We start from the raw sequence: 14,929 nt of genomic DNA on the forward strand, positions 1-14,929 counted from the left end.
GGAGGTGGACACAGAAGCTCCTCAAATAAATTCTTCAGTTGGCCCTCCAGAATGCTTACTGTGGGTACTATACTCCAGACTGTGGGTACTATACTCCAGACCTCCGAAGGTTGTCCCACATCCAGTTTCTTGAGATAGCCTGGAATGCCCTCCTCAACTTTAATCCCGATGAGTGGCCTATCACTGCCCCCCTGCCCTGAGCTGCAGATCTGCCCTTAGAGGAAAGGGCATATGTTAGGAAGGCCAACTTCGGTTGTCCTGTTCCTGGCGCTGCTGCCGCCGCTCCTGCTGCCGCCGCCCCTGCTGCCGCCGCCCCTGCTGCCGCCGCCCCTGCTGCCGCCGCCCCTGCTGCCGCCGCCCCTGCTGCCGCCACCCTTGATGATCCCGCCCCCACTCAGATTCAGACTTCTTGTCGGATAGTGGACCTTGGAGCTTCTATGCCTTTGACCTCTCTTCCATTGATTTTTTGGAGGTGAGTGTATCGACTCCAGGTTTTGACTTGGTGGAACCAAGTTTGAGGAAGTTAGGGGAGTACCAACTGCTCTGGCTGCTAAGGCAACTGGAACAGAAGCATTCCTTACAAGATCTAGTGCCAGCCCTCGGAGCTCCTTAAGTTCATCGGCCAGTTGAGGTATGGTAGAATCCTGACTCAAGGAAGTAGCTGCTGAGGACTGGGAGGAAGAGGAAGACTTCGTCATTTACATGAGCGACACTCACAAGTCACAATAACTAGCTCAGGCACAGGTTGTGAGGCTGTGTCTTTGGGTGAGCTTCCACTGTGGTCATGGGAATCTGGGGGAGTTCCTAATGAAACTGGGTTATCCTCTCTCACTTGCACTGGTAGTGGAGCCAAACTGGGAAGGGAGAGGTGTCCCGGACTGGGATCTCTGGGAAGGAGATTCGAGGCGTGCTCTGGCACTGGCACTAATACAGTGTCAGGCAAAGGAATCAGGTTTAGAACTGGCTCAATAGCCAGACTGGGTGGAGCCTGGTGTGGAAGTGACCTGGGGTACTAGTGGGTTAAAAGCAGGTTTGTGAGGCTTAGTCATGCCTAATAAATAACTGGAGGGGTTTGGACCCTGTGATTTTCTTACCATAGAGGGGGACTGCAAATCGCGTCCCAGGAGGATGTCATAACCTCCAGGAAAGTAGCTTTCTACAGCAAGTGGGCAGATTTTGGGTCTATAAGATCTTGTGACCCTCAACTGAACTGTGGGAAGAATCATCTTAACATGATTGATACTCTCAATCATGAAGAGGTTATGGTGATCTATTCTAGCTTCATAGGGGACTTTGTCTTCCCTTATGAGAAAAATTTGCATGCAAGTGTCATCGAATGTGGTAACCTGGTGGGCGGGTTAGTTACCTCTCAGAGGTACCACAGAAATGTGACCCTTGGCTGGATATCCCAAGGTTTTTGGGTTTGTCACTGCCAAAGCAATGGCTGGGGTACTAGTTTTGTTAGGGCACTTTACCCATTGAGCTGAGTGGCCATAAACCTGGCAAGTAGTGTAATAGCTGTGGCTAAACATGGCAGTCCCATAAGGACTTGGATTGTTTGAAATGAATGAATAAGACCCTGTTCATATGCCGGTTGCATCTGCATGGACTGAACCACACAGATGCTCAGTCAATGACAGTGCACAGAGGCATTCACATACAACCACACAGATTTGTTAACCGCTGTGGCATCCACGGGGATCGAGTTTCCCCTTGCAACTGCACGGATTCCGCACAGTTTGAGATACACACGTTTACTGGTGTCTGTTCATATGGACCGCGTGGATTTACCTGGGCCACATGTCAAGATGGAGACTAATTGCTTGGACACCGACAATATTTTTCTTTGATGAAGTTGAAAAACGTCCAGCCATGTGGGATATGAGATCAGAATGATTATGACAAAATAGTAAAGGAAATGTGTTGGGAGGAACTGCTTGAAATCATCTGCAGTTCTGATAAAAATCATGATGAGGGAATACAGGTAGGGAGGTTACTGCACTTTGAACGCCAGCTATTTTACCTCTTTTGAACACTGCATCAATGTATGTGGTACTTTTTTTCAGCAACGACTGAAGAACATGAATTTTCCATAATGTTCCCATTCTCTTTCATCTGACAGGGATGAAAGCATTTTCTTAAGTGTGTTTTTCCCTTCAACTGGAGTATGATGAATACTTTGGATGGAGAACAAGAGATTTTTGAAAATCCGTTTTAAATCTTTGATCAGTGTTTAATGATTAGGCCAATCTTTGATGGAAGGGAGTGTCCATTCGGCTACTTTTCTTTCCTTTATCGCATTCCAGTGAATACCATTGCCGGAGAGGGAGGTTTCATTGATACTTGCATTTTTACCCTTTGTTCAGTATCTACAGAATTTATTTGTTCTGGAAGTATTTATAAATAAGCATCCTATGCCTGCCATCTACTTGGTCATTTAATGATAACGGTTATTTTAGAAATTCACCTCACCGACAAATGAAGCCTTGAAATGCATTTGTTATAGAACATTTTCTGCTGAGAATGAAATTTTCTTTCATTTCCGCAATTATTTGCATGAACTCGTGTTACACCTTGTATTTCATTACACTTGGTCAGGTTTGAGGAGTAAGTGGAATGAAGACCGAAGAAAATAACTGAATTGCACATATCAGTCTACTCTCCTCTGGTCCACTCCTTACTACAAAACAAGTTTTTTTTTTAAATACTTATGGTGATATGTTGAGCAGATTTATAATAACAGCAGTTAGGGAAACAGAAAACTTTGAAGTTAGTGATGGATTACATCAAGGGTCAGCATTAAGCTCAGTTTCGTTTGTGGTGGTCATAGATGTGTTAAGTGAAGAGATCAGGAATGAAGAGCTGTGGGAGTTGTTATATGCTGATGATCTGGTGATTACTGCTGAAAATGAGGAGGACCTATAGAGAAGGGTTGGAGAGTGGTTGGAGTTTTTAGAGAGGGGTGACTTAAAGGTGAATGTGAATAAAACAGGTTTTACTGAGCAGTAGGGAAGATAGAAACAGAATAGTAATGCAAGAAGAAGAGGCAGAAAAGATTAAATACTAAGGACCTACTTTAAAGCCAAGAGGGAGGATTTGAGGCTGAAGTGGACAGTAGGATAAAATCTGCATGGGGGAGGTGGAGAGAGGTAGCTGGAGAAGTATGTGATAAGAAAATGCTAATCAAGCTAAAAGTCAAGATCTATAACACAGTGATCAGACCAGTGTTAATGTATGGGGCAGAAGCATGGGCTCTAAGAAGGAAAGAGGAAGTAAAGCTTGAGAGAACAGAGATGAGAATGCTGAGGTGGGTTATGGGAATATCGCTGCTCGAGAGATTGGAAAATAATGAAATAAGAAGAGGAACAGGCTTAGTAAAGATTGCAGATGTGATGAGAGAGTCACGATTGAGATGGTATGGATATGTGTTGAGGATGGTTGACAGGAGGGAGAGAAGGCTTGGGAAGAACCTGTTAGAGGAAGAAGATTGAGAGGGAGACAGATAATTAGATGGTGAGATAAAGTGAAGGAAGATATGGAGAGAAGAGTTTTGGTGGGGGATAGGTTCAGTGGCTATTGGGCGACAGCGAACTGGTCGGCAGTACAACTGGGCGATACCCAACTGGTCGACAGGAAAACTAGGCGGCAGCGAACTGGTCGGCAGTACAACTGGGCGATACCCAACTGGTCGACAGGAAAACTAGGTGACAGCGTAGGGCAAGACTTTTTACTAAGTAAATAGTATGTTAAAGTATCTATAATAGTATTAGACGTGACAGACATTAGCAATGATTAAAAATTAAGTCTTTATTATGCAAGTATCTTGTATTTTGATAATAAAAAACTTATAGAAAAATAAAGAAAAATACAATGAAATATTTTGAGTAAATGGCAAAGCTGGAGCTAAAGTCTGTATAGAAAAGAAGATATAAGAATAAAAAAACGTTATGGATACTCTTAATGAAAAGAAACGAGGGACCATATTATGTGTAAATAATAAATGAAATAGCTGCCGATATTTACATTTATGTAACCTATATATACTTATGCCACGCTCTCTCTCTCTCTCTTTATATATATATATATATATATATATATATATATATATATATATATATATATAATATAATATATATATATATATATATATAAATTCATAACGATTGATCTTTATGCATAGATTGTCCATGTAGATTTTAGGCAAATGCCAAATAAAGATGGTAAAAATGTTCTTTTGCTGCGATGCAGGCAAAATAAACGTTGTACTGTTAGTCAGTTCAAGTCATTTTGTGATCATCTGGTCTCTTTGACCACGCAGTAGTACTTTATGATTGAGCGTTCAAGTCTCAGGTTACTTAATATCCTGGCTGACTGTATGAACGAGGAGGGTCATAATTATGCCCTTTGTCCAAAAGAAGAATTAAGGCAGCATCATTTACAAGATTAGTTCTTTATTTTCTGTGTCATTTTTGTACTACTCTTCACACTGAATTTTATGTGTTCAACAAAAGGAACATGGAAGTCAGCTGAGCTTCTCTTGCTGCAAAACTTATCTTCAGAAGAGAATATTGTAATGGATGAAGGGGGAATCCACTCCTAAACGTGCCCACTCTGAATAGAATGTCTGCCCTTTACTATTATGGTCCAATAAATCTGCAATTCCTCTCTGTTATCCTGCTGGTTCTATATTTTTATCTCCTAGTGGAAGAATTATTCTTTGGGTCTCACTTCTCAACTGATCTTTGCCAGTGATTTCGGTAGCCCTTATCCAACCACTTCGTCCCTTCCATGCTATGCCCTCTCCTACGTTTCTGTACATAAGATTCTTAGAATGGTTCCTGAAGACGCTAAATCATTTCTTTATCTTATTAAGAAAACATAAAATATTTACTTTACCTATATCTTCATACTCCCAGTGAAAGAAAAAAAATCGTCAGCATAAGATGATGTGCGGTAGATTTATTCTTTATATTAAAATTGTTTAAAGTCCACTACGATCTTTTTCTCTCAGGACTGACATATCAAAAGGATAACTAAACTAGAAAAGAAGCATGTTCATTTAATTCTGTGCCACGAATGTCACATTCACCAAATAAACTTTCACATTAACAAATAATAAAAAAATACTAAAGCAATGACATTTACTTCAATAACGAAAACAGGCTTTAAGTAAGTAACATTTATACAAAAGCAATCATTGAGCTTAACAAAGCAATATCACCATCTTGCTTAATAACATATGTCATTAGACCGTCTGGGAACACAGATAGATGCGTTGACTCCAAAAATGAGTGGCCCTAGGTCACTCCGCAAGGTTTCAGCAGCTCTTGGCGGGAAGTTAGGTCACCTGCAGGCGTAAAGTCTAAGCGGCAAGTCTAATCAAATCATTTTACGAATGTTCTCTAATACTCGAAGGAAGTTCTGGTTTCTAAGAATGCACGCCTTAATAGAAAGTGAAGCAGCTCTTCACCCGTCATTTTCTGACTTTGATATTTTGGATGAATGGCTCGTTGCGAAAGGTTCTCTTAATGAACAAAAGTATTCCGATTTGTACAGATCTTAAAGGGCACGTTAGTCTGAATGAAATGAAAAGCAGCTTTCAAATTTATCGAAAAAAGCCACGTTACAGTTTATTTTCGTTCAGTTTCTCTACTGTGTAAAATATATTATGTTTGTAAAAAAGAGGAAGAAGAAGAAGAAGAAGAAGAAAAAGACGATTTTTCAGTAAATGACCTAACATAGAGCAATAAGCTATACAATAATTAAGCAAACATCCTCCTGCCCCGCCCTTTAATTAATCAGGTAAGCTCAGCTCTTCTTCATTTAGGCTCTTTTCATTTCAATGATACCTTCGATTTCTCAGCGTCAGTTCAAAAAGGGCCTTATGTATTATGGTTCACCGCTAATTTCAGTTATTACAGCAAATATTCTAACTTTTTTCGTTTTTGTTTAATACTTTTTAGACTCACTTTGCAAATGTGATTCTTTCATTTCAATATTTTAGTATAAGTCGCATTTTCCTATTTCAACTCATTTTCCTTACATTCAAAAATATTCCGGTTGTTTCAGTTAACCTTTACATTTTGCTAAACGGGGATGAACGCAAACATAAACAAAAGACGTTCAGTTTCTGAACTTATCTCTGTAGACTACTCAATATCTCACCTGCACTGCATTGTATACTGGTTTTTCTGAATTGTTATTCCATAAATTTGATCAACAAACGATATAATCTGTTGGAGAGTTTTCTGTAGAATTACTTTTATTTTAGACGATGTTAACTCCGTTTCTCCTCATCACCAATCATTTTTCCATTACTTTTAATTGTTTGGGCCAATGGGTAAGACTTCAGCGGGCTTGTTGAATGTGATGGTACTTCCGGAAATTGATAGAGAAGGTCCAGACGCCACGGCAACGGAAGGTCCAGCACCGGCACTCACCGTCAGCTCAGATTCCGGGCCTCCGATGAACTTGGAGAAGCGGGGACCGTCCTCTTCCTCTGCTTCGTTTTTCTCGGGTCTGGTGATAAAAGTCGATTATTAATAAACCTATTCGTGTGCACACATACACACACACACACACACACACACACACACACACACATATATATAATATATATATATATATATATATATATATATATATATATACTATATATATATATATATCGATTTATATATATATATATTATATATATATATATATATATATATATATATATCGATATATATATATATATATATATATATATATATATATATATATATATATATATATATATATATATATATATATATATATATATATATATATATATATATATATAAGAAGGGCCGCTGGTCAAGAATCTCAAGTTATGGCGTACCACACATCAGGGTGTTAGAAAAACGGTTTCAGTAAAAAATCTACTGCAAAATTAGTCTTGTATTTTTAAGTTATGAAAAACATTCTGTAGTTACAAAAAGGCTACACTGGACATGGAAATGTCTTCTTTCCCACCGTTATCCCAACATTAAGGGGTTGGTTGCCCTATGCGAATTCTCCACTGCCTTATATCAAAGGCATAACTTTGATATAAGGCCATCTAATTCTCTCTCCCTCTTGATCTTCTTCCTCTAACAGGTTCCTCCCAAGCCCTTCTCACTCCCTTCTCGTCATCCATCCTCAACACACACCCATACCATCTCAATCGTGACTCTCTTATCACCTCTGTAATCTTTACTGAGTCTGCCCCTCTTCTTATTTCATCATTTTCCAATCTCTCAAGCAGCAATATTCCCATAATCCACCTCAGCATTCTCATCTCTGTTCTCCCAAGTATTACTTCCTCTTTTCTTCTTAATGGCCATGTTTCTGCTCCATACATCAACACTGGGGACATGTGAATGTAATATATACTAATACAAAATAAAAACAGAATCCTCCTATGGACTATGCCATAGGTCATAGAAGAACCTCCTTCTCTCTTTGTCGCCGGAACGACAGTTTAGGAGTGTAAGCAATTAGGGTTTATTAAATCTTCAGCTTGGCAGTTATTTTTGAATGGTCGGGCCGCACTGAAAAGTCATATATGAAACACGGTCCCCTTAAAAAGTCTGTTCGGTATTTCCACAATTTATGCGACGTTTTACGTACCACGTGATATTTTTAAATTTTCCAATAATAAGCAACAAATAGTCAGTTACTATAGAATTTTTTAGACCTAGCTTGAAAATAGAAAAATGTCATGTGATAGGTAAAATATCTCGTAAATTTTGGAAATACCTAACTGTATGGGGACTATTATACACCATTTCTTTTTCTTCTGTGGACCAAAGATAATTATTTTACATTACTGCTGTTTAAATGAGTATCAAAATTATGTAATCAAACTTTTTATTCCCTCTGCTCGTTGTATAGGAAACGAAATCCCTTATTCAAGTAAACCACAAGTTTATTTGATAGCATAATCGTTAACTTGACTAAGATAGAGTTCAACGCTACATTACCTGATTTATCAACGAATCCTTAAGACAGGGGCGTCATTTCAGTTTTCCTTGGCGGGGGCAAAGGTTTCTTTGAGGTCTCCCCCCCCCCTCTCCTGAAAAATGGGGCGAGTGGCGAAGCGAATTTGAAGCCACATGTAAATGAAATTTGAAGAATTTTCATTCTTTCATTAAAAAATGCTGTACGTCCAATTTTGAGATGATAAATGAAGATGAAAAGGTAGTGGAAATTTTTAAACAAATCAAGTTATAAACTATAGTATTGGCCCTAGAATATCTGCAATTTAACATGTTCATTAAATATAGCTCACTACCCACACAAGAACATTCAGGAAACAAGAAAAGTCGACGTGAACAGGAAGATCTTAAGCTTGGGAAAATGTGTAGAGATAAAATGGTACATAATTTTAACAAGATTCATCCAAGGAAGTTTCAAAATGAATGCTTCATGGATTTCAGATATTATTTACTGCAATAGTGGATACCTCCTTGATCTTAATTTTGCAAAATTTTTAACCAGTATGTCATAGTTTAGTTTTTTAACAAGTTCCTTTTCTGAGGCCATGAGAAACAAGTCTTTCAAGCGCTCATTCGTAGATGCGTTTTCACTAAACTAAGCACTGAATAAAGTCGTTCATTGCTGGCAGTAGGTACTGGACAGGTGATGAGAATTTGAACAATTAAGAATTTCTGATTAGGTACATTCAGTTGGTTTGAGTTCATCGTACAATTAAAACAAATTCTTAGGCCTTTCATTCTTAGTTAGAAAGTGGCTCTTTACTTAAAAAATTTGGGCATTTAGAAGGATTACATCTATGTATATATCCTTATAAAACTGTACTATGGTAGATAATTTCTTATTATGTAAAAAGTCATTAGAATAATAGTCAAATGCATTCATCGCTGCTATCATTGGCATATTATGAGTGAATCTATTATCAATCTCAGAGAGAAATCTGTCTAATAAGTCAAAATAGATTCTTTTGAATGATACCTCATGGGAAAGACTTGTATTGTCCTCAGTCATTCCTACAGTTGAATAATTTAAAAAGTCTTTTAACTTGGATGAGATCTTTTGGATCCTCTTGGGTCTGCCTACTTGATTGGAATCTATCAAGTCTGTATCGATCTCATAAATTATGCACCAGAAAAAATCTTAGCTTTGTCAAAGATATTAGAGAAACTTTCATCTGTTCTCAAGACCTATCAGGCCATTAATTCATTGTGAATAAAGTGAATTGATGTCTCAGCTCTTAAAGAAAACTGACTTGTCTTAATACTTTTAAAGGGTAACTATTATATGTTATGTATTATTTATGTAGTAACGAACAAGTTAAAAATAACTAATTTAAATGAATCCCTCTCTACACTTCAATCTTATTTATATTTTTTCGACGCTTTGCTTCGTGAACAGTGACCTTACAGTAATTATATATGTAAATATATATTTATATAGATTTTTTCCTATCGCTGAATTGTAGAGCCCCCTAGAAAGCGTTGGGGGGTCGAACACCCCACACTGCCCCACTAAATGACGCCCATGCCTCAAGACCTTGTTAAAAGTGGTTTAACAAATATTCCGAATGCAAATCAGTAAAACTTACCAGATTGAAAAGATTTCCCTCGCGATCATTAGCATGACCTCATGAAGATGTTATGACCTGCTTTGAAGATGGACTGAACTATATTTCGAAAACCATTCAAGATCCTAAGAGAAGTGAGCAGGTCTCAGATCTCGGGAGAAAAAGGTGAATATAAACTGCAAGTCACTCGACCAACTGCAGATCTATATCATAGAATGGAAGAACCTGAAAGTATCACCGATCACTTAAAACCTTATCTTTTTTATAGCGAGGTTTCCCTGTTATCTTGATTTTTTTAAAGAGCTAGGTTTTAATATAGAACCTATTTGGGAACATGGTATAGGATACATCAAAAGCAATGGGTTTATAGTGAAGCAACCTGAATATTCCATAGCTCGTCGTACACTATAACTGGATTCACGCTAATTAGGACGGTGTCCAACAGTTTGTACTCATTTAAGGGATACTTGTTGAAGCAACGCTGAGTGAGCAACGAAAAAAAAGTACATCTGTGGTTTTATGGTAAAATTTCTATGGAAACTGATGCCTTTCCCTTTACACATTTGCAGCAAGTGGACATAGTTAAATTTGTATGAGAACTATGAGTTCAGAACCTGCAGGATCCTGAGAGTTATCGTTTTGAACATTTCCATGATAAATTCCTTCATTTCCAGGAGAGAATATGACCTGCAGCTACCCTCTGTGGATGGCACGGTCATTGTAATGCCAAAATTTGGAATTCTATTCCAACTTCATCTATCCCAAGTCTTCCAATCCTCTGTTCTTTTCCTTCCTTCCAAGTGAAGCCCCACTCTTACTTCAGCATCTTTTCTTTGACCTTGAGTTGCCCGCCCCGTCGGTGCAGAAATCAGCGCGCTTACCTCTTCCTTTTGCTCTTGGGTTTGACGGCGACGTGCGACGAACTGACAACAATTTCTCCAATGAAAGAACCCAGAGGCTGTGACGGCCGGAGGTCAAATGTGCCGCTGCCGCCTTCTTGAGGGCGACTCGATACCAGTATGGAAGACGTTACCAAGAGGACGAATACCTTCAAAGTAAAATAAAAGGCATGATTTCATTTAGATGATCAGTGCTATCAAATATCAAAGGGTAATTATACACACACACACACACACACACACATATATATATATATATATATATATATATATATGTAGTATATATATACATATATATATATATATATATATATATATATATATATATATATATATATATTATATATATATATATATATATATATATATATATATATATATATATATATATATATATATATATATATATATATATATATATATATATATATATATATATGCTTAAAAAATCACAATAGATGCACGTGACTTCATAAATAAGCGAATATCACGGAAATGATAGTCAGGAATCCAAGCGCTTTCGTCTTTATTCAGACATCGTCAAGGAGCTCCTTGACGATGTCTGAATAAAGACGAAAGCGCTTGGATTCCTGACTATCATTTCCCGTGGTATTCGCTTATATATATATATATATATATATATATATATATATATATATATATATATATATAATATGATATATGTAAATTATATATATATATATATATATATGTATGTATAACATAATATTCAATGGTGTTTTTATTCTATAGGGAAGCAGACGTGCGTTAATGTCCCCAATGATTATGATGACGATGAATTATCGCGAAGCATTCAAACAGATGATTACTACAGCTACGCTGTGGCGTAACAGCGCTTCGATCTACATCAAATTAGGAATATGCAACTCTTCGCTCCTGCTGTTTTAGTTAAGTATCGACAGTTGCTGTATAAGCGAAATTGTAACTGTTTACAGTTAAACGCAGATGATCATATCAGTTCGAATATACAAGTTTCCTTTGAAATGGAAGCAAGGCGCGTTTTCTTTTGACGAGTCAAGGACATCATGATTTGTCTGATGCAAGAAGTGCTGGCAACTGTGCAACCCACGCGTCCAGATAAATTCGCATTACTTCCCAACACTCTTGTTCTATGCCCGTATATGTCAATACCTTCCACGGACGTTCGTATGGCCCGTTAAGCTTCCAGAGCAAGGAGACACCTTAGTCATGACCACCTGTTACGAACTGAAATCACGTATAGTCATACATGTCTACCGAGTAAGCAAATATAAGAAAATAATGTTGGTACATATTTCCATAAATATAAACTGGAATTTCCGTGTATAATTATTTGTCTTCTACAATTATTTGAGCAGACTTGAGGTGACGTCTTCATTTAAAATTTTACACACGAGGGAAAAACGAGCTATATTAAAAAAAAAAAAAGGGTGGTGGGGTGGATGGGAAGGATTGTCATTTATAAGAAACGAAAACGAAGAGAGTAAGAGTGAAACGGTTTACAAGTTTAACGAATCTTTAAAATGAACTCAATACACCTGGAAGTCTACTCGATCCTTTCTACAGACTTTAAAGGACTTGAATCGATTTTGCTGATCTGTTATGTGGATTCTAGGTAGTAGTTCACTGTTCGCAGAGCCATTTGTTTAGGAGAGAGAGAGAGAGAGAGAGAGAGAGAGAGAGAGAGAGAGAGAGAGAGAGAGTTTATTTTTGTACAGTTCAGATATCCAAATTAAATATACAAAGAAGTATGCCATGATAAAGTAGTCGAAAAAGACTCCCCGGAGAACTTAAGAGACAAAAGTAAACTGATCTAGACACACAAATACCTATTATGAACTGTCCATATTGAAACCACTATTTATGAATGGAGATTTATTTTTATTGGTTTGTGAGTGCTTACGTATGTATAGCCATGTGGGTAATCAATCCCAACATTCGCAACGTTGATTTCTAAATTTATACACTGGTTTCCAAATATTCTTCCTAGACTCATGATAAACTAAAAAATAAAATCGATCGCGTTCGTATGGATTCTTCACATGAGCACGAGCCATCGCAGTGTCAATTTTGCCAATATTCTGAGGGTAGGCTGAAGTTCCGCGGCAAAGAGCCAGCCAGGAGTTGAGAGAAAACCTTCTCACTCGAATGTTGCAGTCTCATTTCGATCATTAATCCGAAAGAATTCACACCAAGTGTATAACCTGGCTTCATCAACCATGAAATATACACGCGCGCACGCACACACATATTCGTATGTGTGTGTCTGTGTACGTGCGTGCACGCATGGGTGTGTCTATATATATATATATATATATATATAATTATTGATCCACAAGTCTATGCATCTAGTTATTATCGTTATTTCTTTAAATTCCCTTTAATTTACTAGTGTGACCGTCATTAGCAGACTTTCAAGCACCTGTTGAAGAATAAACGTGATGGGAAAGCAAAGAGAGGACGAAGCAAGAAATCGGATAGAATTGCACTGGGACGAAGGTCTTGATATCCCGGATGCAATCTTCAAGGAAACAGCCAAGGACTAGACTCAATTTCTCGAAGAATCTGTAAATATACAATCATACGGTGGATAACAAAATGGAGCAAGGAAATCATGACTTGGACCAGAAATGAGAAAACGAAAGTCGTGTAACGGTTCCGGTTCTCTGGCGTTGTCTCTTCTCATTGTAACTGCTCTTTATAACCTGACACCCTTTCCAGTCCCTACTTCTGCCAGTTGAACGAAGGGTTGGATGGTGAAGTACTGAGTCTTTCGCTGAGCAGGTCTTGTTCAGTCGTGACTGAAGACCGCTGTGTTTCTTGCAAAAGAGAAAGTGGTCACCATGACACTCAGGTGAGGTCACTTTCAACATAGGCGAAGTAGTCAGGCGAGAAGACGAAGGAGTGAGAGTAATACTGCCATTTTGAGAACATAACAGACAGACAAGTAAGCTTCCGGTAAAAGCAAAACAGGGCAATTACTGAAGAGGAAGGCGAACAGATATAAGTAATGGTGCAAAGAAACATAAAAATTATTTGAGACTAACCAGGGTGAAAACGAACACTTAAACATTAATGATCCAAAAACTGTAGGTAAACTCTGTAGTGCGTGTTACTTAATTCTTAGTAGCGGCCATTCAGCCCCTAGCTGCAACCACTTTCGTTCTTGCTAATGTACATCCGCTCATAGTCTCTTCCACCTTACTTCCGACCCTCTGTCCCTCTCCTAACAACTGATTCATGGTGCAACTGCTTTGAGGTTTTCCTCCAGTTACGTTACCTTTCAAACCTTATTACTCTCAATTTCAATTTCAGCGCTGAATGACCTCATAGGATCAATACTAGGCCTTTGGTATGAATTCTACGTATGCTCTATTCTATTTCTAAAAAGATAAACTGACTAGAAGAACAGAGATGGGAGACAAAATTGTATGCTAAGAGGCAAATAAATAAGACATTTGATAGTAAGAAGAAGAAGAAGAAGAAGAAGAAGAAGAAGAAGAAGAAGAAGAAAGACTTGTGAAATCGCATGGAGAAGAAATATATTTAGTACGTAAGATTTGGAGCCAAACATTATCGTTAATTTTTATCATTTATGTCTATATTTTTAACAGAGAGGCCACAAGGTCATAATTATGATTGCATGGCAAGAGTTTATATAACGGAATGCGTATATACTCAGAAAAAACAATCAGAGGAATGAAGAAATAAGCGGAACTAGATATAAACGCAATTTAGAACAAATACGAAATATAGAAAAAAAGTAATTACAAGAAAACTGGATAACTGGCAACACAAGTTAACGAAATGCCCATGTTCGCTCTTAGTACATAAAGCAAAGAAAAGAAAAAGAGGAAGTTATGTAGGTCTCTAAAAGAGAGATTTTGGAGAAGATTCTTGGGCTTCAGGTGGCACCACATTTGTACAAACAGCGCAAACTTGCTTTTCGACACTCCGGCATGTGGAGGCAATCACGTGGCAGGCAACATCCCGGACAGACAGATGGGCCCTTCAACAAAAATCAGGAAGCCGCGAAGCAAAGCCGTCAGGTGGAATCGGGCGGTTGGGCGCGTCAGGTTCTCAGGACAGCAGGAGCCACCCTCTTAACCTCATTACAGAGAACTCGCCCACTGATCCCCTAAACAGAATGGTGAACATTCCCGATATAATTTTCTATCGCGCATGGATGTGGCAAAGCTATTGACACGAAAGAACTGACAGGGGTAGAAAGTATGCCTAGAAGATGAAACAAATCTAGTTGTTAATCAAAACGCAACTCACCAATACGTTGAGTCGATAACGAAGGACATGTGAGCCATCACGACAGGCGGTTGTGTAACGGGGTCGTTCCTGTTGTTTTCTTTTCTTTCACTTTTCTTGTCTCTTGCTAAGGACAGTTATCTTTTGAATAGAAGCGAAAAAAGTGAAATATTCAACGTCCAGGTTGTCCTCATATGAACCA

The 14,929-nt window shown here is 38.1% G+C and overlaps 2 protein-coding genes across 2 annotated transcripts in view; both read right to left on the bottom strand.

The window, feature by feature from the left end:
* Positions 1–215: 215 nt before the first annotated feature.
* On the bottom strand, positions 216–698 carry LOC135216538 (keratin, type I cytoskeletal 10-like). The gene has a single exon (XM_064251911.1). It carries the CDS (start codon positions 696–698, stop codon positions 216–218), a length of 483 nt encoding a protein of 160 aa, XP_064107981.1.
* Positions 699–5,046: 4,348 nt separating this feature from the next.
* Positions 5,047–14,929, bottom strand: part of LOC135216426 (beta-1,3-galactosyltransferase 1-like) — a 77,643-nt gene continuing 67,760 nt past the window's right edge. The window contains exons 5-6 of the mRNA XM_064251784.1: positions 10,450–10,616; positions 5,047–6,519 (exon numbers count right to left, since the gene is read on the bottom strand). Of these exons, the coding sequence (XP_064107854.1) occupies positions 6,321–6,519; positions 10,450–10,616 (366 nt within the window). The 3' untranslated portion in view covers positions 5,047–6,320. The remainder of the gene's footprint in view (positions 6,520–10,449; positions 10,617–14,929) is intronic.

Source organism: Macrobrachium nipponense, chromosome 6 (genome assembly GCF_015104395.2).
Source record: "Macrobrachium nipponense isolate FS-2020 chromosome 6, ASM1510439v2, whole genome shotgun sequence".
Lineage (NCBI taxonomy): Eukaryota > Metazoa > Arthropoda > Malacostraca > Decapoda > Palaemonidae > Macrobrachium > Macrobrachium nipponense.

Excerpts from the sequence above, each read along its gene's own strand:
- LOC135216538 (XM_064251911.1), bottom strand. The coding sequence starts at position 698 with ATGACGAAGTCTTCCTCTTCCTCCCAGTCCTCAGCAGCTACTTCCTTG.